The 25,076-nt window shown below is 41.9% G+C and overlaps 1 protein-coding gene and 1 long non-coding RNA gene across 6 annotated transcripts in view; one reads left to right on the top strand and one right to left on the bottom strand.

Moving 5' to 3' along the window:
* VMP1 (vacuole membrane protein 1) overlaps positions 1-25,076 on the bottom strand; it is a 64,521-nt gene that overhangs the window by 38,326 nt on the left and 1,119 nt on the right. Inside the window, exons 1-6 of one of the 4 annotated variants that reach the window (XM_068656312.1) lie at positions 23,436-23,573; positions 19,677-19,779; positions 17,322-17,457; positions 14,877-14,967; positions 12,731-12,841; positions 132-299 (exon numbers count right to left, since the gene is read on the bottom strand). In XM_068656312.1, the coding sequence (XP_068512413.1) occupies positions 132-299; positions 12,731-12,841; positions 14,877-14,967; positions 17,322-17,457; positions 19,677-19,752 (582 nt within the window). In that variant the 5' untranslated portion in view covers positions 19,753-19,779; positions 23,436-23,573. Of the gene's footprint in view, positions 1-131; positions 300-8,171; positions 8,208-12,730; positions 12,842-14,876; positions 14,968-17,262; positions 17,458-19,676; positions 19,780-23,435; positions 23,574-25,076 lie in introns of those variants that run through there. The other 3 variants (XM_068656311.1, XM_068656313.1, XM_068656314.1) reach the window with 3 other exon arrangements.
* LOC137842370 (uncharacterized) lies at positions 5,865-10,653 on the top strand. 2 transcript variants are annotated; one of them, XR_011089041.1, is made up of 2 exons: positions 5,865-6,710; positions 7,912-10,653. It is a non-coding gene; the product is annotated as an uncharacterized lncRNA (long non-coding RNA). The 2 variants fall into 2 exon arrangements; XR_011089040.1 differs by having other exon boundaries at positions 5,865-6,645.

Genomic DNA, 25,076 nt, shown 5'->3' on the forward strand with positions numbered 1-25,076 from the left:
TTGCAGATATGTTACTGTTGGCAGTGTAAGCCATCATTATTTTGCTCCATTCAGCAATTTTTGTGTATTGCTGAACACAGAAATTAAGTGCATAAATTAAAATTCCTTAAGTTTTATAAAGCAAAGCTTACCCACATGCAGGCCTCCAGCCTGACTTTTGAGATGATAGCCCAGAGAGAGATGGATCCGTCAGTTGCCTCCTCATCGGGGCAGATAATTTGATCCGGGTAAGGAGGCTCAGGAAAATTAACTGAGTTACATTCATACGCAGCAAGAGTAACCGATGCTATGTGTGGACCCTGAAAAAAACACAAAGGTAATTTCAAATGCAATTTATGTTAGTAGTAATAAAAATTAAAATAAATACACTTGTCCCTGACATAAAGAACCAAGGCTAAAACTTACTGTTTCTCACTTTAGACATTAATGATATTATATACATAAAATTACACTTCAGGTGGTCTAGAAAGCCATTTTAGTTATTAATACTCTTTTAAAAAATTCCCTCTTTTCAACAGTTAACATTAAGGAGTCTTTCAGTTCTTGCCGTGCAATTGTGCACTAGTGTGATGTTGCTAAGACAAAATAAGAATTCTTACTTCTTAAAACCGGAAAATTTTCAAAACTTCAAAATGGTCTCTTCAAGGTATTTATGGCCTGCAACTTTATTAGAGCAGGTGTTTTGCCTATTGTTGTTTTTAGAGGACGATTTAAATTCCACGTTAATTTTTTTTTTTTTTTGGAACACCTGGACCTTATCACATCTTCCAGTGGACCTTTGTAACTTTTGGATCCTTCTCCAAAAATCTGTTACTTAACTTGTGCTGGTTTTTCTATGTATACAAGAAAGTGACCTTACTGCTGTTTGCTAAAATAGTCTGAAATAAAATTCAAAACTGTAATGTTATTTAAATGCCACGTAAATGAATTACTTCTGGTCTCCAACTAACAGTAAAAGATTTTTTGGACAAACCTCCAAACAAAATCAGCATCAAAATCCATTCAGGAATTCAACTGCTACATAATCTCACAATCTAAAAGGATTGATGTTATTGTATTACAAAAGAAGTCAGAAGCGATTCCATAGTCTCTGGCCTGAGCAATAGATGTTTCAGCTAAAAGAAATCACTTAGCAAACACCTAGCAAAAGGTTGGGGACAGAGTGTTGGGAGGGGAGGAGGGAAGAAAGATAAACTAAGCTCTTTGCATAAAATCAGAGATATAAATCTAAAGTTTTCTTTACATGCTGAATGTATTACACAAACTAACTTCTGCTATTAATTGATGGCTTTTGACATCGTTTTAGGAAAAAAAAAAAGTCAAAAATTTTCTTCTACATTTCTTCCTTTAAATGAGTCGTGTGCATTTGATTAGATCAATAAGGAAGGCTGACAACTCTCCCCCACACTAGGTTTAATACAGAATAACGAGGGAAAGAGAAAGTATGATTGACCTAAACACTGCCTAAAAACCCTGCAAACGGCTCCCAAAGCTCACTTTGAAATGCAGGAGCGAGAGAGATTCAGAGGACCCTGCAGGCTTCATTTGCACATTAAAGGGTGAAATTCTACAGCGCCATGCCTCACACAAAAGGTGAAGCAGCTTCACTGCCTTCCCTAGACTTACTTGGAAGAAGGCTTCTGTTGCCTTCGTTCATGCCAACATTTCAGGTCTCACTGTACAGACCAGACCACAAGACTTCCATAATTACATTAACGCTACAATTTATTTAAGGGCAGCAAAGAATGGTGAAAAAAAAAAATACCAGTTATCTATTTCTGTACGACAGCTCTGACTACTGTTGTCACATGTACACAATTCAAAATAAAACCAGTCATCTGGCATGCAATTAGTAGAAGACATGCTGCTCTAATACCAAGCACATTCTTTTATTTATTCCTTGTTGCTGTACAGGATACTAATTCAAGAAGTGCTTTTAGGCCTACTTTGGGTTCTGCGAATGCTCACTATCTATCGAGCTGAAAACTGAGGCACAGTCTATCCCAAATAAAAATAATCAAAGGTTCATTAAAGTAAAATTGAAAAAGAAAAGACCCAGAACTTGATACACAAAAAGCAATGTTGATATAGAAGGAGGAATGAACAATGAGAGGTAACACGTGCTACAGCCATTTCGCTAGGCCGCAATGGCAATGGCCTCATTTTTGGTAACAGCTGCAAGGCACTCCCTGTCCCCCCCCAGTTTCAGATCTAAAAAGATAGTGTATCTCTGTCTTACTCATGGAGGACAGAGGCAAACAGAGAATTGAAACTTCCCTGAAATTACAAAGTACGTTTCTGGTGAGCCTGGGAACCTTTCTCCACCACACAAACTCAGGGAATTCAGTTCCATCCCATTCCCCTCCCCGATCTGACAGCTAACTTGGGACAAAAAGGTCTCTCATGCCTTCTTCCCTAAGTCATGGTTTTCACCTGCATAAATTTGCAATAAAAACCTCTTGAATATGAAATTTGCATGGAGGAAATCCCCATGTACTTGACTTGTAAATGACCATTTCCTACGTTCCCTTGCGAGTAAGGGTAAGCTTGCTGCCAAGGCAGTGAGGTACGACGTGTGAATCAAGAAGTACGATTTTCAGTTCTACAAAATTTGGAAGATCAACCACACTACAGCGTAACTACAGCCAGCTGTGATGGGAGACTGTTAGTTTCAGTTTTATAATAGTAAGATACAAATATAATCGGTACTGTCGCGAGGCCTCCACCCTCTCTGCCAGGTTTCACTGACAGAGTTACGAGCCCTTCTCAAACTGCACACAGGCAGCGCAGGGAAGCCACTGCACTCCCAGGAGACTGCAAAGACAAAATGCCTACTAGGAGACTGCTGCTGCATGACCAGCATGCTTTTGCAGGAGCTCCTTGCCACGAGCAGCTCCTCCCAACAGCGTTGCCAGCCCTGGATGGCTTCAGAACCTCCAAGTGTCACCTCCTGTTAGGAGAGCTCTCCCAGTCCTCAACGAACATCTGCAAAAGGAAAAACTGTACAAGGAGCAGCCAACGGGAAAAAAAAAAGGCATTTCACAAAGCTGCTGTAAATGGCCAGCGAGCCACCTGAAGACTACGCCAACTGAACATAATTCTTCCACTGCAATGTAAACAGTTCTATAATGGAAAAAAGTTGGAGTTATGGAACCCACAGAAGCCACATTTTAACTGGAATAAGAAATAAAGCATAAACAGTTCATTGAGAGTGATGAAGTGTGGAGTATTAGAATTCAGAGAGAGCCAAAGGAGAGCAGAACAATCCCGTGTCCTCCTCACAGCGGAGCCCAGCTGTCCTGCTAGTCGAACGGACAGCATCGTGCAGCTTGGCAGGCTGCACGCAACATCTCTGACATCTGCTTTTGTTCTAGCTCTGCTCTGAAAGCTCACATCGAGCATCATGCTTTCACAAAGCTGGTTACCAAGCACCTCACAAAACAATGGCTGGCTAAACAGGACCATGGGTGCAGGGAGGGGGGAAGAGTGGGAGGGTCACTGGGTGTTTCATAAGAGAGGTGCCATTTTGCTTTATATTTAGCAATAGCTATGGTTTAAACTCTGAAAGGAACAGGGAACCAACTTCAAGCAGGATCCAGGTGCCATCTTTGCAAAAATCCCACTCAAAATTCACTCAGAAGTTTTCTTTACACTCCTCCCTGGGCTGGAAGGATTCATTCTCATAAAATTTTTTGACCCTCTTCAAACAATACCTCCCCACCCTCTCTGCCTCCTCCTCCACGTGGAGCTGCAGGCAACGGTCTGCGTGTTACCTCTTTGCAATAACTCAGTTTATTTCAACACTTCAGGGAAACCTTTAAGATATCTCCTCTTGGACTCCAACTCCACCTCTACCTTTAAAAATAGCTTTGTGAAACTACTTCAAACCCTCTCATACCAGACAACAAATATAAAACCAGCCGATTTAGTAGACATGCTGCTTGCCAAACCAGGAAGAGTCGCTGAAATTCAAGGCATGTAAGATCCTTGAACACCAACTGTCTTTTTGTCACCCTCTTCCAATGATTTTTTTTTTTTTAATTGCAGGAGGCACCACCAAGGGCTAACACAGAAGAAATTGAGAAACATTCTGCTGACTCGGGCGAGAAACATTTGCTTGCCACTACTGACGACCAGAAGGAGCCTGTGGTTAGGCTGGAATGTGATTTGTTAGAAATAGCTGTACAATTTACAAATCAAACGAGACAAGAGTTGGTCATCGAGATCAACTCAACATAAATCTATATTTTAGCAATAGTAATTTAGGGGAGTTTGGAAATCCCTATCTACACAACTGTAATGTCTTCGAGAAGGCAACCTCGAACTCTTGAACTCAAAGGCCTTCAGAGAATTTTCAGTTTCGTGATTGAAGTCACCCAAGTTAGAACAGACACTGCTAATCCTTAGAAACAAGTTACTTTAAATGCCATGTTATGACATGTCTAGAAAGCATAATCTTTTATTTATAAATCACACTTGGAAATTCATCACTGCAAGTTGAAGTTAAAATCCTTACAAACATGTTGATGTGCATTATATTTATAGCACTGAAGTCCTCACCATAAGGAAAAACGACTGAATATACAATTAAAAGTGAATCACATTTCACATTATTAATCATTCTGTGCATCTAGACTGTGAACAAAACCATAGCTTCAAACTCCTTATCAAATGTTCTTCTCTCACGTGCCCTTCACAGAACAGCCATCCTGCCCAAGTGATATGAGCACAACAACAACGACATCTAATTTTAACCTTTTTTTATTTGGGGAAAGATGTAATTTTAGGCTGCTTCTAATTTAGAAATATTTCACAAAGAAAAGTGATACGTCTGCCAGCAAGAAAAACACTACTCTGAACTCATTGCTGAACTTAATGTACTAAAAATCTGTTTTCCTCCATGGATACAGAGCTTTTCATACCAGGTTCAAGACTCAGCCCTTCCACAGGGGGGAAAACATGTCATTCAATATTTGATTAAGATAAATTAGAAAAGCAAAAGCTTGCTTCTCATGGGAAACATCCTGCAAGCGTTGCCCCAGGCTGCGACTCATCTCATACTTATCCACGAAGTCATTACACCTCTCCAGAAAGTAACACCAAGTTACAGCATCTTTTCATCTCCAGGAGCAGTGGACAACTACCCACCAAGAAAACCGCCCTGCAATTACGAAAGACTGGACCTAGAGGCGGCTAGAAAATACATCAATCTAGTCTGTCTGCCTGTGTTACAAGATTAAAGTGTCTCGTGATTTTATATATTGCCTGGTATGCAGTACAGGATGTCAAAAGGGTCTCAGAACAAAGAAGGATCCCAAAACTAGAGCATCCTCAAGTGACATAACCATCCCCAGGCGGTCAGGGCTGGCTTTAGCACACCGCCATAGCATTTCAGGCAATGTATTCATTTTACTGTCATGTGTCCATTCACAAGTTTCCATTCCCACTTCAGTCGAGCCTTGCCCTGGTGCAGAGCTGATGGAAATTCCAAACGATGAGCCACAAGCTCCAAATATAAGTGAAGAAGAACCACAAGGGGAGCAGGCACGTGGTACCACTGAACGCATAACAGGGCCACGTTGCTGCTTTGAGGAGTAACATGAAAAGCAGACGCTTCATAAGGCTATGGTCATGCTACTTTCTATAGGAGCCATCAAACGGGGTGATGTCAGGAAGAGGCACAGTTGGAAGAACCCAAGTTCATACTCTGGTGCTGACAGAAGACAAAAATAATCTGTCAGCATTTTCTCCTCGCCCTTCCCTAGCCACCCACTCGTTATTACTGAAGAATAAATCACAGAACCTATTCAAATTGACACTAGGAGTGATGATTGGCTTTAACGGCTCCAATTAGAGATCGCTTTGCACTGTTATCATTTTTTCCAGCTTGGCTCAAGGAAGCAGAGACAAGAAAAGCACAAAGTTCAGGCCGTGCATTAAAACACAACAGAAAAAAAACAGCAGCGACTCCAAGAGAGCGAGTGAGAGGAAAGCAGAACGTGACCTCCCAGCAGAGTTATCAGGCGGGATCGGTGACAAGGAAATCAAGAGCAAATAATGAAAATAAGGTGTCAGCAGCCGAAAGGTGAAGTCCATCAGCCTTCGAAAGGAAGAGCAGGGCACACAATCACCTCACTAACCCCTTGGTGCAAGTTCAGCTTGCTCAATACAGCTTAAACGTTAATATGACATCAGTGGTGTGCAGACTTCTGAAAAGCCACAGTAAGGTAGCTAATCCTGCACAGATGGAGGAGCTTCACGTTAGCTGTTTATTACCACGGTTCCAGCTTTAGATAAACTGTCCAAATCCTGACGTGCACCGCTTCCAGCAGCGCTGGGGGCCATATAAGGAACTCGCAGCCCCACCGCTTCGGGTTCTGACTCACACGGCCGGCAGCTCACGGTGGGGCAGTGCGGGAGGTTATTGCTTCCAGCTGCTCCACTGGCCCCTGCCACCCTCAGAGATGGGCAGGGGACAGGCAGGGGCTGCTCCTGAGTCACCAGGAAAATGCCATTTTTCATCTTAGATGTTTTAAACACGGGGAAGCCACCAGATTTAAGAAACTCCCACGTTGCTCAACTAATCTGGCAGCAGCGTCCTGGTTAACGCGTTGGGCTCTTCCAGTTCATCAGTGCATCATTAATGTAAGTGCAGTGCGAGCAGAACAGAGCCCGTGTGAACTGAAAGCAGGAGTTCCCATCAAGGGATGGTGAGCAAAAGTGATTTTTAAGTTGTGTTGATGCAAGTAGTCCAGGATGTTTCAGCTCATTGTAAAAAGCTTGGGGCAGCTGGAGGAAGTTGGTTTAAGGAGATGGAGGAAACAAATGAAAGAGTAAGAGTCACATGCGATCCTCACACCAACAGGCTCTGTTTCAGCTTCACAACTAACTCCTGTCTTCTGCACCCACCACGTATTTTGCTTTCAACTGCCTTAACTCAATCGCAGTAATCTGATCACAGATTTTAAACAAAACCATTTTTTATTTCATTTGCTATAGGCTTGCAGGTTGACATGTGAATCGAAGAACAGCATGGACTGGAAATGAACACCTCGCTTAGCAAAAATAATACAACACTGGCAAGGGGAGTGCTGCTGCGCCTGCCCACCTGGCTGGGGCAGCTCAGCTTTTGTTTCTCCCTTTTTTCTTTACATGCAGACCCGATAATTTTATGAATTATTCACAGTTGTTTTGAATGATCCACATGAAAAGAGCAAAATTTCTCCTGAGGTTGACAATCACTAAGAAAACACTCCTGTATTAAAGTAGCAAATAAATGGGGAATGGGAGTGAATGAGAGTATTTTCTGTAGATTTTGAAATTACATCTACATCACAGAACTGAGTAAGCCCTGTTTTGTGAGTTTTCCTTTTTAGAACTGCTTTTGCAGTTTTATCATGAGTCTCCTTACGAGCTTAGCTCCTGGAAGTGGATAGCTAAAAAAATCAAGTTTAATTTTAAAAAGCTTTCAGTAGTCCTGGCAAGAAAGAAAGGGGGTGTATTTTGTTTGTTTGTTTGTATTTAAAAAAAAAACAATTATCACCAACAACAGGCTTGTTTTTTTTTTGGAAAAGCTAATGAGCTCATTATTGCACGAGCTGTCTGGATTTCAAATGCTCAGTTTGGGTTAGAAACTCAGTTCGGACACGGCCAAAATGCGAGTCATTTCAGCTGCAAACTACCGTGCTTTTGGGAGGCCAGAATGTGACCTCTCGCCAAAGCCAAACCCTGGAACCAATTCAGGACAAAAGCAAGACATTGAACCCTCAAGCCCAGATAAACCCAAACTGGCTCTCTAAAGCCAGGCCCGTCAATGAAGGCACTGTCTTTGCAATTCCCTTCTTTTTAAGGGCAGTTTTCTGTTCTTTTTTTGGCCTGAAATCATTGTCGTGCTCTTTCACTCCGCTACAGGACACCCCAGGAGGAATTAAGTGACAAAGCCACACATTGCAGTGCTGAAAAAATCCCAACTCTTTTCCGACCTCCGCACAGAAAGCATTCCTATTGTACCTCACATTTCCTGTTTGTGCTAGTCCGCAATCCGGCTACCAACGAAAGCCTCCCCAGCAGTTGCTCCACTTGGCTCTACCAGCAAGCAAGCGGAGATCCACGCTTAAAAAACAAAAACACAAACAACTGCAGACAGCCAAAACCCGCTCTGCACTTTTGACCTGTAAGGAATTTGCTTCCATTCATCCCCCGCCACTCTGGATTTTAACAGACCGTATGCAGAAAGGCCGTTTATCGGCCAGTTTTCACACGAGGCGTTTTGATAGGCATTAACTCTAAGCTGATTTTCTGCGCCTCGGTCGCATCTTTTGCGATCCGTTTGGTGAAGCGAAAGCAGATCACACGGAGATGGCAAGGGCAGCGCGGCTCCAGCCGAGCGCTCCACCTAGTGTCGCTGCTGCCAGCTCGTTCACGTCGCTCTGCAGCAGCAGATGGACCTCTCCAAGATGCACAAACAAGAAATTCCTGACAAGTTACCCGCAGTCATCTTCTTCTGGCAATTGGGTGATTCGTGCCATTTGTATTTTAACGTAGGAACGGCATAAAAGAAAACATAAGGCTAAAAAAAACCAACCATGTGCTGCTAAAACCAGTATCTGGAGTCGTTAATCATAATAGTTTTATTTCCTACAGAACCACATGGTGATTACTATTTTTAAAGTGGTGTTTTTAAAGAATTGTGAAAAACCTTTAATGGACTTTGGGAAAAAAAGCCAGCAGACTTGTTTTGAAAGTGTCAGAATAAAAAGGATTCTTGGAAGAGTGGCCTGCTTCCACATTTCTGTGCTGAGACCTGCTCTGTGCCAGCCCTTAGCTCACTGCCAATTTGCAGACAGAAGATTATTTCCCAAAAAGCCATGTCAAATTTTACATTTACTGCTTGCGACAATTCTGTCCAAGGGGACAGAATTAAACTAAGAGCCAATGCAGCAGATAACGTTAGCTCCTTTATAATCTATATAGGAAGTTCTCGAATCACAGAAATAGCAATAAAAACCTACGAGCAAACTAACAAAATTGACCTTTCCCTCCTACACCACAATGTTTTCAGCGGGAATGTTCTGACAATGAACATTCTGGTGACCCACAAAATCCAAATCAGATGTGAACGGATATAAAGCAGGGGCAGTAATGTGCCCCCAAAGGGAGACTGCTTTGGATTGTAACCTCCACTTTAAACACAACTGCTAGTTCCAACTCCTGTCTTCTCAGCTAACCCCAAGATCTCTCCTGCAACTTGAATCCACCTCACTCCACATTGTGGCTGGCGTGAGATGCTCCGAAGAATCCAGACAAATGACAGTTTTCAACCCTGGAAAAACAGCCACCCAGGCCAGAGTCATTCCTATCCTGCAGCTATTGCATAACTATTTCTGCGAGCGATTTGCCCAGCTAACAGGCTGCGCTTACGAGCAGCTTGATACGAAATAGCTGTGTGCAATATGCAGAGGGCTATATTTAAGAAAGATGCACCTGTGTCACAGCTGAAGCAGTTCAGGCACTGTGCGAACAGGTGCCTACATGCCATCAATTCCTGCCCGTTGGCCCTTGATGGCAGAGACAATGCTGCAAGCATCAACAAGAGCTCCACAGCACATGGGTGGGCCCGGCAGCATTGTTCTCTAAGCATGTAATTGCATTCCCAGCAATCTCACTGTACATACACATTTAAAACAAGCAATTAATTACGAACAATTTTAAAATACTTACTGAGTCTTCTTTTTACTGCCTGCAAATCCAGGCACTAAAGCAGAAAAGGATTTTTTTTGTTTTTTTTAAACTTTTAATTTCTTTGAATCAACATAATCAAGAGATGTAATTAAAGTGCACAGAACATGTAAAGTAGGTATACATTACTGTAAAATTCAATAGTGATTTTACCACCTGAACTATATTTTACTTTTAGAGGAAGGTGCTGCACAATTAAAATAGCAAATTATTTAAAACTCCCCCTTCTGAAAGCCAGAGATCCTAATTGCTTTGTTTCCAAACGGATTAAATACAGAACACTACTCTGAACCAATTTACCTTAAAGTTACACCATCTTAAGTTTGCAATCCCTGTTCCCTTTCACACAACATGCAGCCCTAAAATCAGCAGATATTAAAGACTGTATTACTCCATTGATAGTAAGTTCCGTATACATACTGCTGGCAGAGCTGTATTGACAAGAAAATTATCAGTTCTGCTGCTTAAAATGGCAACACGCTCTCAGGGCAATAAACTTGTGTTCTTACACTCCCACTGCCATCTAGTGGCACAAAGCCCGTATGTTCCACCAAGTTACGAACTGTTCAATGTTCGGGCACGTTTAGTGCCAAGGAAGTGTATTTTTTCTGAATTTACAGTCCTTGCTCGTCACTAAATCTTGCACAGGAGAAAAAATTAAAATGCATCCTTGCTTCTCTTACTGCACTCACCGCCTTTATGCAATTCCCTCAACAGAAAAATATTCATCTCTATTATATATTTAAAGCAAACAAACAAGTATTTCTCCTGTATTGATACACATAGAAGTTGGTGGTATGATTACGTCTTACTCTATAACCACCTTCTAATTGAGTGCAGTCTGTTTCTCCCCCCAAATTGTGAAATCTTACCTCTTATATTCCAAATAAATAACTTCACTACACCTGCAATAAATACCTCTGCTAAAAATATTAAACTAATTTGCTTTTTCTAGGTGATACTTCTCATTGGAATCTCTAAAAGGCTGCTCACTTACATCTACTACAGACACAATGAAAATTATACTGACTGTTAAACCAGCGAAGTAATATTTTGTCTACGTGACTTAAATGTCAGGCCAGGTCGTGACCTAAATGTACCGACTAAGTTCACACACCCCACAGGAAAAGTTCAGTGATATGCTAAATTTGTTTTTTATTAAAGTAACTTAGAACCAATAAAAAAAATAAATTTTAAAATAGAGTAAAAGAAAGGTCATTTCATTCCACCTTCTTTCAGAACTGCAGTGCTGTCTTATAAAGACTTTTCTTTATAGGACAAAATTATCTTGGATACAAAGATGATTTGTCCTGGATACAAAATGACAGCACTTGCTATTCTGCACCAGATCAATGTACAACAAAGAAATAACCCACTTCCAAATGCGGTTTACAAATAGTGGAAAATATTTCTTATTTACTAGATTTCTGTCAACACGTGTAAAAATTGAGAATAGAACTGTACAGAAAGCACGCTAAACTGCTTCGAAGGCTGGCTAGATAACAACATCTTTGGTTTGAAGAAATCAGACTATCAACAAGTGAGTCAACTTAAGAAAACAAACAAGCAAAAAAAAAAGACAAAAATCTATCATTTAAAAGTCTTACTTGCTGATTTAAATCATGATCTACTGATTTTCACGGCAAACTTGGAATTACTTTGCTTTCTCTTCCTTTCTCTGGCCTGATGAGTAGCCAGTGATCCTTCCTGCTAAATTTTCACTCCCACCTGAGGCTGGTGGAGCACCCAGGCTGAGCTGAATTTGTGAGCTTTACTCCACCTCAGGCACCACTCAGTGTTGAGTTGTCTCTCCAGCGAGGTGGGCACCTTGGTTCATGACTGATGATTTTGATTGATTCTCCATCTGCAGAGCCCATGTGTTTTGGTGTCCCTAAGCTATTATCATCACCTCTGCCAGTCAGGAGGATTCCTACACTGTCGAGTCACTGCTGTCCAGGCCCTCTCCAGCATTGCATGCAAAACATTCAGACTCTGTTCATTGGCTCTACTGAGTTTCTATTTCCAATCGTTTAGGTTGACAGCAATATTTTTGCCTAAAAGGCTGTGTATGCAGAAACTTGTTTCTGTTTAACAATAGTTTTATTTCTCCCGTACCTTCTACCTCCAGAATCTTTAGGAGAGAAGCTCCACCAACAGACTGACACAACTGCAAATGATGCCTACACAGATGTCACTAGACCTAACAGGCATTGCTTTGCTGTGTGGAAAAACACGAGTTTCTTGTTTCCTGTAGTGCTTTCTGTGTTAATGATTAAAGCAGTTCTGAAAGTAAACATCTGTAATTGTCCCAAATACAAGATGACATTTGTTGCATAAACTGGTTTTAATTATTTTGTGGCCATGAATCCTTTTCTTAAATCCAGGACAGTGGTTTCATAAACAAGGAACTAATCCAATGGCCAAAAGCAAAACACACCCAAACATTTCCCTAACTTTCCTAGCTAAGTCGAGATAAACAACATCATACAAATTTTCAGAACAACAGAGACTATTTTATTATTGTAACCAAACATTCTTCTTGCTATTATTTTCAAAGCAAAATTAATACAGACTGAACTACAAAACAGTTGCCTATTTCAGCGGTTTCAGCTAAAAGAATGATCATTTTAAGCTACTGAGAGCATGCAGAAATTTTTAAAATGGAAACATTTGAGCTGCACACACTAGAAAATGTTTTTATTTAAATTAGTAAATGAGAGCATAGTGCACTGCAGATTTTGACTCATTGTTTCGAAATGAAGGATAACAGCAGAGTAATATCTACAGTTCACCATGAGCAAACAGCATAAGCTATACAATGTAGAGTAACAACATTCAACAGAGCTTTGCAGCATTACACTAAGTATTTTTTTTTCCTTCAGAAGTACTTAACATTTAGGACTTAGGGAAGATTCTTTATTCACAGATCTTAAAAATATGCAAAAATTAAAATAAATGATTCAGAAAGAACATGGAATAAAAATATCCTTACCAAATAGAGCAGAAAGGTGTGAAGACCTGTTCCAAGTCCAACAGAGGACAGAATGCCTAATCCTACCCAATAGGCACACCAGAAGAACTTTTTCTCCATATACCGCACATACTGAAAGAGAAAAGTCACAAAACAAACATGGTGATGTCCCTTGGAGGAGAAAGTTAAAGCTACAGACAACTATCTGCATTAGTTTGTATTAGAACAATGGAAACAGAGTCCTAAATTCCTCTATCTGCAACGTACTGCAATTACAGCACAGGTATATGTACAGAGAACAACGCATTTTCAAAAGAAAAGCCCCCACACCTTATAATCAGCAAGGTTCCAAGGATACAGATGAAAAATTCAGTTTCAGTAGTGAGGACCTGAAAATCCAGAATAGGCATACAAGGTTCACACAGGTAAGCAATAAGCGCCAGACAACATCTACTGGAAGCCAATCAGCAAGCAGACAGGTTGGGGAATTTCCTCAACAGATAAGTGTACAGCCAGGTACTCTGCAGGGACGGGAGGCTGTATCTCACTCTCATTGCCATGAGAGCAGTAACATAAAAGGACGAGCAAGGTCATTAACTTGGCTATACCACAGCCCTGAGAAGAGGTGTCCTTTAATACCATGCATGGATCAACAGCACGGGTGTGAAGTTTACCAGCCTTAACCAGGCTCCAGCCCGCCAGAGTACAAAAAAGTCCTGAAAACAACCACTGAAACCACAAGTATATGTAGCTATTTTGAATTAAATGTTTTGGAAGAAAGTGGCTTACATATTCAATTATATGTTGATGGCACACAGAGATGGGTAGAGAGAGGGTTTAGCAGGACATGGATGTTAGGTAAGAAGCTCTGGAGGAAGGGGGGTGGACAGATAGCTGCTGGAGCACACCACTGAGACAACACAGAAGAGAGCTCCAAGCACCACTGGACACTGCAGGCACGCTCCCCTTGCCCATCCCAGAGGCACAGGCTTCTGCTCCACCAGGCTCAAGGGAAGCTCTGGAGGCACTGCCAAGCCTCACTGCACCGCAGCCCCAGCCAGCTCAGGGGGCACGTGCCTCAACACCAGTTTGTAAGAGCCATCTAGTGGCAAATGTTGAGTGCATCAAGCTCCAGCCTTGATACTGACAAAGCCACCAACCAGGAAAGTTTTTAAATGAAGGAGGTATTTGTCCATCAGGAACACGAATGGACCACTGACCTACCAGCTTCCAACCTGCCTGGTGTGTAACTGCTTAGGTCTCAGGCATGGGACTGAGCAAGCAAGGATGCAGTGAGCTGAAGAATCTCATTTCACTGCATTAGGTGACCCAGCCCTGGGAAGCCAGGACTCCTGTTCCAGACCTGCATGTTCCTCAAGCAGATAGTGACAGAGCTCAGCAGTGTATTTGTAAACAAGTTCTCTGAGACTGGGAATCTGGTGATTTGCGGAGTGGTAAGGTGAGTCAGCTGCACAAGGAAATGCTCTGCTGGGTTAAAAAGGGCTGCCCCAGAGAAAACCTGAAACTCAGGGAGAAATGGCAAGGGGAAAAGCGTAGACAACACCATCATGTTACGCTTAGAGCAAGCACCTACACTTCAAGTGATGTAAAAGCATCAGTCTTCACATAACCCAAGACAACTACGTTTTTAAAACAGCCATTGTAAGACAAAGGGAGTATAAGAAGCATCACAGAACCAGATTTGAGCCACGAAACCATTCTATGCCTACACGTATGCCTGAGCAGGTCAGGATACCCTTCCATAGCAATAGAAACGTTTCTTGGAAACCAATCAAGTTCTCTCATGACTCAGTTTAACATTTTCTCAAGAGTTCCTACTACTATTTAAAGCTTGTTAACAACAGATGTGAAAGAATGCTGCAGCATCAGAGGTGTGCTTATTTAGGAGCAGATGAGAAGTGAACACCTACATATGCAAGAAAATAGATGAAATGATACAGCTGATCTTCCCCCATCCTTAAAACGCAACTCATCCACACATGACTCAAGGGAAGTCACGACATGATAAACAGATAACATTAGCAAGTAGGGGGTTCAAAAGATGTGCTACAATCTCGTTAAGACCCTATTCAATTTCCCAGGATGTCTACTTTAGCACAAGGACAGAAAGTATTAACCCCAGGAAAGTAACCTGAAAGCTTCATACCTGTTGATGTCTTCCTTCAACATAATACGTAGCTGTAAGCACTGCAAGCATCAGTAAAAAAGCCACCAGGATACTTCGTCGATGCCACAATCTTAAAAGACAAATGGTGATTAGTGTTTTTCATAATTTAGCATGCATTTCAAAGTAACTTAAGTTATCCCTGTAGAGTGGGTCTGTGTGGATGTAGTCAGTAGGCAAAATGACAGCTGAGAAGTTGACTGTTATAAAAATGTAAACCTCCCAAGAAATAGCTGGGGAGCCTTTAATCTTTACAGAAAAAATCTCTAGTTCACTGTCAGATGAGAACCAAGTTCAGATGTTGAAAAAAAGGCAAGTAAAAGGCAGTTTCAAATACAGGACCACCAAGAACATTCGCGGTTAAGCCAAGTGCACAGCAGGCACCGGCCCTGTGCAGGAGATGATCTGTGGGTGGGTAACAGAAGTGCTGATTCCAAACTGTGCTGGTGGGTAGAGCCACAGTGACAGTAAAATGAGCAAACCTCAACATTATTTTGGTTCTCTTAATCTGCTGAAGTTAGTACCTCTTGTTACAGCTCAAACTTTAATACATACATTTTTACTAATTATGAAGCATTAGGAAGCTACTACAGGTAAAGGGAAAAAAGCATTTTTATGATATCCAGTTACTCTTGCACCTGCCTAATTCTGTAAGGTTACAATAATACTGCTTCACACATACGTGGCCACACACAGCTGATTAAAGAATATTTATTATTTTCTGGGAAACACTATTACACTGTCATCTAATGCTATAAAGAAAAGGAAGTGCTAGCATCACTTAAAAATCACTGACACGAAATAGTGAAATAAACGTAATTCATCTATTTAAATAGGCAGAAGGAAAGATTGAAATACGGGAAGTGTAATACAGCAAAACAGTAGCAAATGTTTCATATTAAGCAGGCTGAAAAAAAGTTCCTTTAATCTTCCTGTAACTGTAAAACATTTGTGCTGCTGCTTGTATCAGTACAAGAATTGGATTTCCAAGCAACTGTCATTTAAATCCCAGTTTACTCAAGTGGAACACAGGAAACCATTAAGTGTCAACCTGAGGTCATCTTCATAGTTTAGAATCTAGTCGTTATTTTCTGTAAAGACATTGTCAATTTACACAGCATAGCTGTGGCTGTGAAGTTCTGTGTTGTACAGTGGCATACAACACAGACGTGCTGCTGATGCACAACTGAAGATGCAAATGCTATCTGTAACAAACTTTTGTATCTAGGAAGTCAAGCAGTAGATTAAAGTAACACCTCAAATGTTATTTCTGCTGTGCTTAAGTAAGTAGTTGTTTCTGACAATCTCCAAGCAATGTTAAAATCTGAGAAGGCAGTTTTCAAAGAATATTTCCAATGATAGCTGAAAGCATGTACATAAAACAACTAAACTTTAGGGTTAGATTATTTTGGGTGAGAGAAGCACATGGGGATTAAGACTACGCTATCTAAATCTGCTACTTCTCATTCCAGAACATTAAAAAGGAAAATAGAAGCTTGTCTCAACATATCTTGTGTGTCAGCACCTCAAACCTAGCCCAGAAGAGTCAGTGGACATAGCCTGTTATCACCAATCTCAGCTCACTCCCAAAAGGAGCAGCCCAACAGCTAGAACCAGGGAAGGTGCTATTAGATCCTGTCTTCTGACTGGGAAGGTGATTGTAAAGACAATCCCAAACATAAAGATTCCAGTTACCAACACAAGCACTAGGTGGTTCCTACTCTTGGCTTTTTTGGTTGCCAATTTTATTCATGTTTGCCTTTTGATACTCCAGAACATCCCAAGGCTAGAGCTTTAAGAAATAGCTATGCGTTTCAGCATTAGTAGATGTGAGGCAATTGCAAGTAGCAGTCCTAACTAGAATAAAAGCCCATTTTATCCAGGGTGTAAATGATGCTTAGGGAAAGTGCTTCAATAAATAATTTCCTGCTGTGAAAGGGACCACTATCTTAGAAGCAGTTCTCTAATAGGGTGTCATAAACATCACTGTAAATCCCACGTAACCCTGAACCCTGCCCTAGCTGAGTTATTTGAAGATCATTAAGTGATACTAACACATGTATTAAAAGATCAGTACTTAACACTGCAGTCTTAAGTACAATATCTCTTGCCTTCAGGATCCCTAAACACTGTCCCATTCTTTCAAATTGGCATATTCAACTCTTCAAGAAGGAAGTTGGCAATTCTCTTCCATCGAGACCTTACTGTATTTACACTTATGCAATTTAGGCAGAAGGTCTGGGTACACAGCTGGAAGCGTGGTATGTTCCAGTAGCCACCTTTAAGGGACAAAAATAAATATGTTTTCTAGAAGAAGAATTTTAAAGTAGTGAATCATCAGGAAAAGTGAGATGTCAGAATGACCTACTGAATCAGAGCATGGGTTTCCCCAGAATGCTTAGTAGAAGTTAAAGAAAGTATCTTTACTTTATGGTCCATTCCTTCAAGTTTATTAGTGTTTCCAGGAAAAAATACTGCAAGGTAACAAGCGGTTGTCTCCATAGGACAATATTCAACCTCTCTTCTCGGTCCCTTCGCTTCCGTTCACCCAACAAAGAGGAGTCTGCAAAGCAAAAGCAACAGAAATATAAAACCACAGGCTGACGGTTCAAATTCCATCCCACCCAAAAATATACTGATTATTTTTTGTTGGGAAGTTAACATGGGCTCCCAGTCATCTTTTCCACTTATCACAAAGCATTTGCTCCAAGGGCATCGGAAATCTGGTGACCTCCAGCAAAGGAAACACGAATGACTGTCAGCTATGTGGAGGAAAAAAGCCACCAAGAACTGGCTCAGGATGCAAAGTCTGTTAAATATATTAGCATTTATGCAAAGCACTGCACTATTAGCTACAAATCAGCGAATCCAACAGGTCAAATATGTCTCTACTGCCCAGTACAGAGACCACATTTCACTTTGAACTTCTGAATTTGGTTCTCTTCCAAAGCTATTCTCAGACGTCTCCAATCGAACTAGATTGGATTACGTGTGCTTTCCACACACTTCAGTCCCTGTGTAACTGGATAACGGTATCTCTCCTCCCCGTCAGAGGGCTCAGGCTACGTTAAGCCGTGCCACCCTGCTCAGCTTCTCCAAAATGAGTCCACGAGACAGGAAGTGCTCCCACGAGAAGGGCCTGCCTGTAGACCACAGCCCTTCGCTAGGCTGACACTACACTTTTGGTTGCTTTTAACCGCAATAATTCGGTTATATTGCAGTGCCTGACACTACGACTACAACAGCAGTTACTGTGCACTGCTGTACAAGTATAGAAAAAAGGATCTTCTAATAAACATGTGTTATTTTGTGCTCACAATATAGTCAGGATTAATAAAAATCCTTAGCTATTTTTGGATGAGGATGCTTTGTTCAAAGGCTGTCAGGCTATGGAGTGGCAATAATTTTAGCACTTTTAAAGAAAATGAATTCTGAAATTAGAGAAAAAAGCATGAAACATTGGGAAAATACAGAAAACTAACTTTTATCCAAATACTATTCAAATTTTAAATTAGGTTAAAACTGTTACATATAGAAAGTGAATCTAATCTGAATCCCTGTCACATTGTAACCCAAGATGTTTTATTTCAGTAATTCAAACATGCTGCCTTATCAGATGTTGGTATCTACATCAAAATCACATACCTCATTAGTCACATTGCCCATTTAATTTTCTTTAGCTGTATTCTTTACCTCTAAAAGCATCAGTTGTTTTAGATGAACTAATAGAAAGCCTGCAATTGCAAGTGCTGGATAACATCTACATTCCCTCAGAGTAAAGTCCCAGTGAAGTAAAAGGCTTAGATTTGTTCCATGCATACAGGCATACGCTTCTGTAAATCCTGCCACATTCCTTGCTTCAAGAATCTTTGTTCTCCACTTTTTCCACTTCATACATCTAATAAAAATGCTTCAACCTTGTTTTTTTTTGTTTTTTTTTTTTTTTTTTTAATTACTTTGTAGGTTCTTAGAAAAGGTCATCAAAGACGATGGCGTAAGACTGTACAACTTGAGAAATCACTTGGTTACAAAACTTAATTAAATATGGAACTGGCACATTCAAGGCTGACAGGAAGCAAACTAAGATGATAATTATACCATACAGCACAGATAATTCAGTGACACAAAGATCTTCATGAAACATTCTCAGAATTTTTTTTTTTTGCATGAATTCTAAGCATGAGCCTACTTTGGACATACCTGTAGGAAAAACAAAGGCAAGGCAGGAGATGAAGTAGTTAACTGTCTTTCCAGTAATTTATCATTGAAAAATGATAAGCTACAGTGAAGCTAAGTGTCAATAGAAACAGTAGAAATTGGGAGACTAAAAAAACACACACTGGATTTCTCCCAAAGCAGAACTCTCCTGGAGATTATAATCAAGTACTAACTCTTCAGAGCCAAAGGGTGGGGCTGTGTAGCCTGACTTCCACAGCCACGTTTGTCAGCATAGTTCAGCTTTTCAGCTCTCAGCTCCTATTAGTACCCGAGTCAGCTTTACAGGGCTCATATGTGTGTAAGCTACAGAATAGGAATGCAGAAGGAAAAAAATTGAGAGAAGCTGAATGGAAATACACAGCATAAAACTATTCCCTGGCTTTACATTACACAGGTTCTTTTGATTTCAGATTTAGAGGTGATTAAGTTTCCAATATTGATTCAGGCTTCTCTCCTTGCATTATCTGGGCACGAAGTGCACCAACAGATTCCTTCTGAGCATTGTGTTGGCCATTTTACACACCAGGTTGACCAGCTGAGAACATGAAGTCGTTTTCCACCTACCTGCAAAGTTTCCATTGTGCTGTTCTTTGATCATTCCTGTGCGTCTCTGGTCACAATCTGTTCCATTCTCTGCCATTTCATAGATCAATCACGTACGGGGGATCTAAGAGCAAAACAAAACCAAAAAACACAATGTCTCTATTTCTGGTTACAAAGATTCCATTTACTCTGTAGTCAAGAGATGCACACAACCACCCAGGAGTTCTCCAAATCACAGTTACCTTGCATCGCGCTGTTAAAAAAGGAGAAAGTGTTTCCATTCCCACAATGACAAAGTTTAAAACATTTCCACCCACAGAAATCAGATTTTTTTTCATTTTAACGACACAACTCCCTCGCTTCTCTAACTGAAGAAAAGCTCGTTAAACAATTCCTTCCATTAACCAGCCCACTGCCTGGGCTCCACAAGAAGCAGAACTTCGCACAAGCTTCAGTTCAACCCCAAAAGAGAAGCTTAAGATTTGATTCCCGTACCAAAAAGCATCTATCCTGGCAGCAAGATCCCACGTTGTATGCAACTAGACCTCAAAACCTTCCCATTCTAAGAAAGTACCCCTCAGTATGGTAAGAAACAGAATTCCATCTCATGGTGTACAGTGTAATAACTAAAACAGGAAAGGAAAGCTCTGCAACTGTGGAAAGGAAAGCTTTTTGAAAAGTGTATGCACTCTCTGCTAGTTCAGCCTCTCTTTGTTGAGATCAGCCTCAAAAACCCAAAGAGCTGCTGTGGTTTTCCTTGTCCAGGAGAGTAAATAGTGCGGCAACTGGAAGCCAGCACGAAGCAGAATGTTGCAAGACTTTCCCTCCCAAAAAGAAAAAAAAGAAAAAGACCTGACCAGCTAACAATTCTTATGCAATCAAACATAAGAAGCAGCCAGTCAACCCTTTGCTTTAAAAACCCCTTGAATCTTAAAACAGTTTCTGGAATTTTATTTAAAAAAAAAAAAAAAAGAGTCCCGCAAAGCTAAAGCATGCCATTGGCGTTGTATTTCTCCCCGTAAGCAAACCTGATTTACAGTTTTTGATATGCTGCTTTTGCTGGGAAGTAGTACAATATTCAAATGACAGGTTATATAAAACTGTCTACTGCAGGAAATTAAAATTTGATGGCAAAAATAGTTCCCCTTTGATTTATGTCAGGCTTAAGAGCCAAGCCGCAATTCAGGTTTGGTAAACAGGAGCGAGATCTCCGCTTTGATTCACACTGCAATCATTTTGTCTTTATTTTTTTTTTTTTTAATGAAATGTTAGAAGATTTAAGATACTGTTTGTTTCGTAGTTCCAGGGTTTCACAAATTAATTTTATACCTGTTTAGTAGAACACATGTCTGATCCTCGGGCTTAATACAATAAAACAGACTACAGATAAAATTGCTAGCTGTGGTTATTAAAGAGGTTTTACTTAAAACCCAATGGTCAAACAGCATCGAGGTCTGAGGAAGCAGTACTTCCTCCACCAGCTTCTTTCTGAAATGAGCACAAATATAAATGTGGCTAGTTCAGCAAACTAGTAGGAATTAACCGCAAACTAGTAGGAACTAACCTCTTGGCACGTTACAGTTTTTATTCATTGAAACCTGGGCCCCAGAAAACCCAAACCACCAGGGGAATTAAGGGCACAGCCTTGCAGAGGTTTGCCTCTGAAGAACGCTGAAGGGCTCAGCCAAGGACAACGAAGACTGACCTGCTACAGCGAGAGCTCCACAGCATCCTTCTGCAGTCACTCGCAGCTGAAGCTCTGCTCTGAACTGCTACTAAAGAACCACAGAAACACAAACCTCTCTCCTCAGGCCAGGCTTAAGGCAGCAGCCTGATGCTGGAAGACAGAGGAGTTCCAGCAGCACCCAGCTGAGGACACCAGGCCAGTCATTCCAGCGACACAAGGATCAAACATTTCACCACCTCCCAGTTTCCGCAGGACAGTAAGGCCCTGAAAATAGTGGAGCACCTTCCTTCTGGTGACTGCACTTGAAAATTGAAATTGGACGCCTGCAGTTGCAAGTTTTCCTAGGAAGGCATTCTACACCAAGCCACACACACACAAAAAAACCCCTTCTGGTTCAGGAAACATTGGTCTCATTTTGTTGGTGTATACATAAACACCCATTAAAAAATTTCAGTGGAAGTCACTTGCTCCTCATTTTGAAATTCATCTTTTTTTTCCTTCCTTCCTTTTTTCCCCTTAGATTTAGCCTTCAAAACTGAAGCGCCAATTGGTTTGTTCTCTGCATTTCGCTTAACTACATTTCAAGGAAGTTAATTTGGGGTGACACAAAGCGCTGCCCATGCTCAAGTCTCAGCTGTGCACAACACTTCATCCCCACGAGCTGCATCCACCCCAGCCTGTTAAATGTCTCACTGACACTCAGAGCCAGCAGTCTCTGGGGTTCCCGATGCATTCATGCACACGTATCGACACACGTATCACAGCTTTCCCAACCTCAGCTCACAGAGCCAGTTTCACCCTGTCTGCTCGGAAAGGCATCAGTCTGGGATTACCTTTGCCTGGCACTACCTCGAGTGCACAAACCAGTATTTACAACAAAGATAAATAACCCCCCTACACAGGTGTAGGGTGTATACTCGTTAAGAAGGCCCCAAAGTTCAGGCACCCTGCAGGGGTGCTCTGAGGACTCAGATTGAAGAACAGAGTTGGCTGGGAGATCTGGGACCTACCGCAGGGCAAGTTTGGCAGGGCTGTGATTGGGAAACCAACCACCTGCTGGGTTCAGAAAGAACTTCTCAATTTACCAAAGCCTAAAGAGCATCCTAGCATAAGGAACAGGAGGGTGTGCATCCGGGAAGTTTGCTCCCTGATCCGTTTGGCACCTATCAGAACCACCAGTCCTGCACCAATGTCTCCATGTGGAGATCAACTGGAGCAGGAAAGTGAGCCAAAATGGAGTTACCCTTCAGTGACCACGTCCACATCCTCAGGTCTATAACAAATCTGTGAGAGCCCGAAGAAAATGAAATCCCAGCTGTTAAACAGCCCCCGCGTCTTATCAACCCTAACAGCCACAGAGCCTAGATCCAAAAAGAAATTCCCAAGTCTGCTGAGTAGTTAGCAGCAAACATACAAATGAACTATTAAAGGAGCGAGGAAAACAACTTCGAACAGTTTTGATATCAGTCGCTTAGATCATCTGCTAGAGCTGTGCTCAGACAAGAACTTCTTTGTGGGACTGAACAAACAGCCCACAAGCCATTATTCAGCTGCAGTGCAATCCATAACATTAAGTACAAAAAGACAATTATTGCCAGTCAAAACGTAAATGGACCAACAAAAAGGGCTCCTCACGACTGCGACTGGCACTTCGCAGCCGAAGCGAACAAAGCGTAACAAGCTTGGAACACAGGAACATTGGAACACTTGGAACATGGGAACTGATGCTTCTGCACGCCGTGACCACAGGAAAGGACAAAAGTCTCTTCTTTCTGAAGTCCTGGGCAGGCTGCTGGAGCTCCCCGCGTTGTGTTGCTGCTTTTCAGTCACAATAAAGAGAACAAAAGCTGAACCTTCAGAGGTGTAACTGACTGCACTGAGCCACACAGCTTTACACATCTGCAGCACGGTTTTGTTTCAGAGATCGGATGCTCAACAATTTACACAGGGAGTAAGCTCACTGCTCCTCAGCCAGTAAAGGTTTTGAGAGCACTCTCCTTCAGAACTGAACTCCTTCAGACCTCAACGACTGCCTGCACAAGAACACGTTCAGATAAAGGACGAGACCAGTCCCGAAGCGAAGCGTTACGTACCCCTGCAGCTCCGTGACACTGCGCCACTCTTCACCACGTCTTCTGGATTCAAAGCCAGCGGAACAGACAACGTCGTCCTTAGCTTTGCAGGCACTCAAGACCAAAGTGAGTGCTCTTCCAAACCTTCTGTCCCTACAGAGTACGGTAACGCTGCTCACCATGTGATACAGGGCTGCCAGGGTCCCTGACTTGAAGGTTAATAACTTTCCTAAAGCCACAGAAAATATAAGAAGTACCTGCTTTATTTTTCCAGTCCTTTAGCACTCAGGGGAAGCATTCAATTAAAATAAATTAGGACACATCTGAAAGATGGTCAAAATCTCTACAGACGTAGCTATTACGGGCTACTTTCCTATGAGTGCATTTATTCCCATTCTAAAAATGTTTTTCTAACTAAAGTAGTTTAAGCCCTCAAAGGCAAGGACAACCAATTCAGTTAAAGACTACAGGTCTGCATTTTGTGGGTTATGCCCCTGTGCACCAGACCTATTTTCCAACTCCTAACCAGATGAAGGTTTCGAAAACAAAGTCATTTTACAATTTAGAGCTAAAATTTCTGTTTTTCCAAAAAGACTTTGGAGCATCTCTTAGGAAAGCACGGATTAATGTTGTCACACGAGCTTCAGGGATGCCACGCTTTTTCTTTTGGGGCTAAGCGAAGTTGTGATTCTGCTGTTACAGCTGCATTTATCAAACTGCTCTCCAGTGAACCACGAACACTGACGGCTGCCTGTGTAGATCCAGCACTAGAATCAGCGAGTATAATAAAGTCATCACACAGTGCATAGGTGGAAAGGCATGAAGACGGTAGGAAAGCCAAAATTCAGGTTGTCCAGGTCTTCACAGCGTGCTCTTGCGGAAAGTTCAAAGAAACTCCTTAAATAAGAAAGGAAACTACAGAACTGGGAATGTGAGCACTGCCAGCACAGCACGCCGTGCCACAGCAGAGGGCACAGGCCGGGTCTGAGCTCCTTGCTCCTTGTGCAGGTTGGCAGCAGCAGGGCTGGGGGGCAGATGGCAGCTTAGGGAATGGGGTGGCTCCCCTAACAGGGACAGAACAAGACTTAGTATTCAGGTGACTAAGCTACCACGGTGTCTTTCACATCCTCGGTTTGAGGGCTATAGGGAAATCCGTGCACGTTAACGCCTTGGCAGAGGGTGGATGCAGCCCTCAGCCCGGGTGCTGTGCTTTGAAGGTGAGAACATTTTTTCAACAAATTCATAGCACACAAGGCTGCCTGCCTCATATCTTATTGTCCCCTGGGTCTGTCAGGTCAGCGTGACACCAAACCCAGCCAGGTGCTGTCCCGTGTCCCCTGCTCGGTGTCGCAACAGCCTCAAGGCTGTGCCCTTCATCCCCCTGAGATGGCAAAGTCCAGCCAGCTCACACGTCTCCGCATGGCACTGAAGGTAAAGGTCTAACCGAAGGTGATGGCTTCTCGTCACAACTCTGCCAGAAAAAAACCTGCTCTGCTCTAACTATTGCTCCTGAAGCGTAGTAGGTTTGGGTTTGTTTTAGAAACAGAAGTTATTAAGAAATAAAAGGAAGTCCCAAAGCATGCATTAACATTCTAACAATGGGTATTCACAGGACACAGTCAGACAGTTATGACAGATTCCAAGGCTATTCAAAGACAACCC

This window comes from Anas acuta, chromosome 19 (genome assembly GCF_963932015.1).
Source record: "Anas acuta chromosome 19, bAnaAcu1.1, whole genome shotgun sequence".
Lineage (NCBI taxonomy): Eukaryota > Metazoa > Chordata > Aves > Anseriformes > Anatidae > Anas > Anas acuta.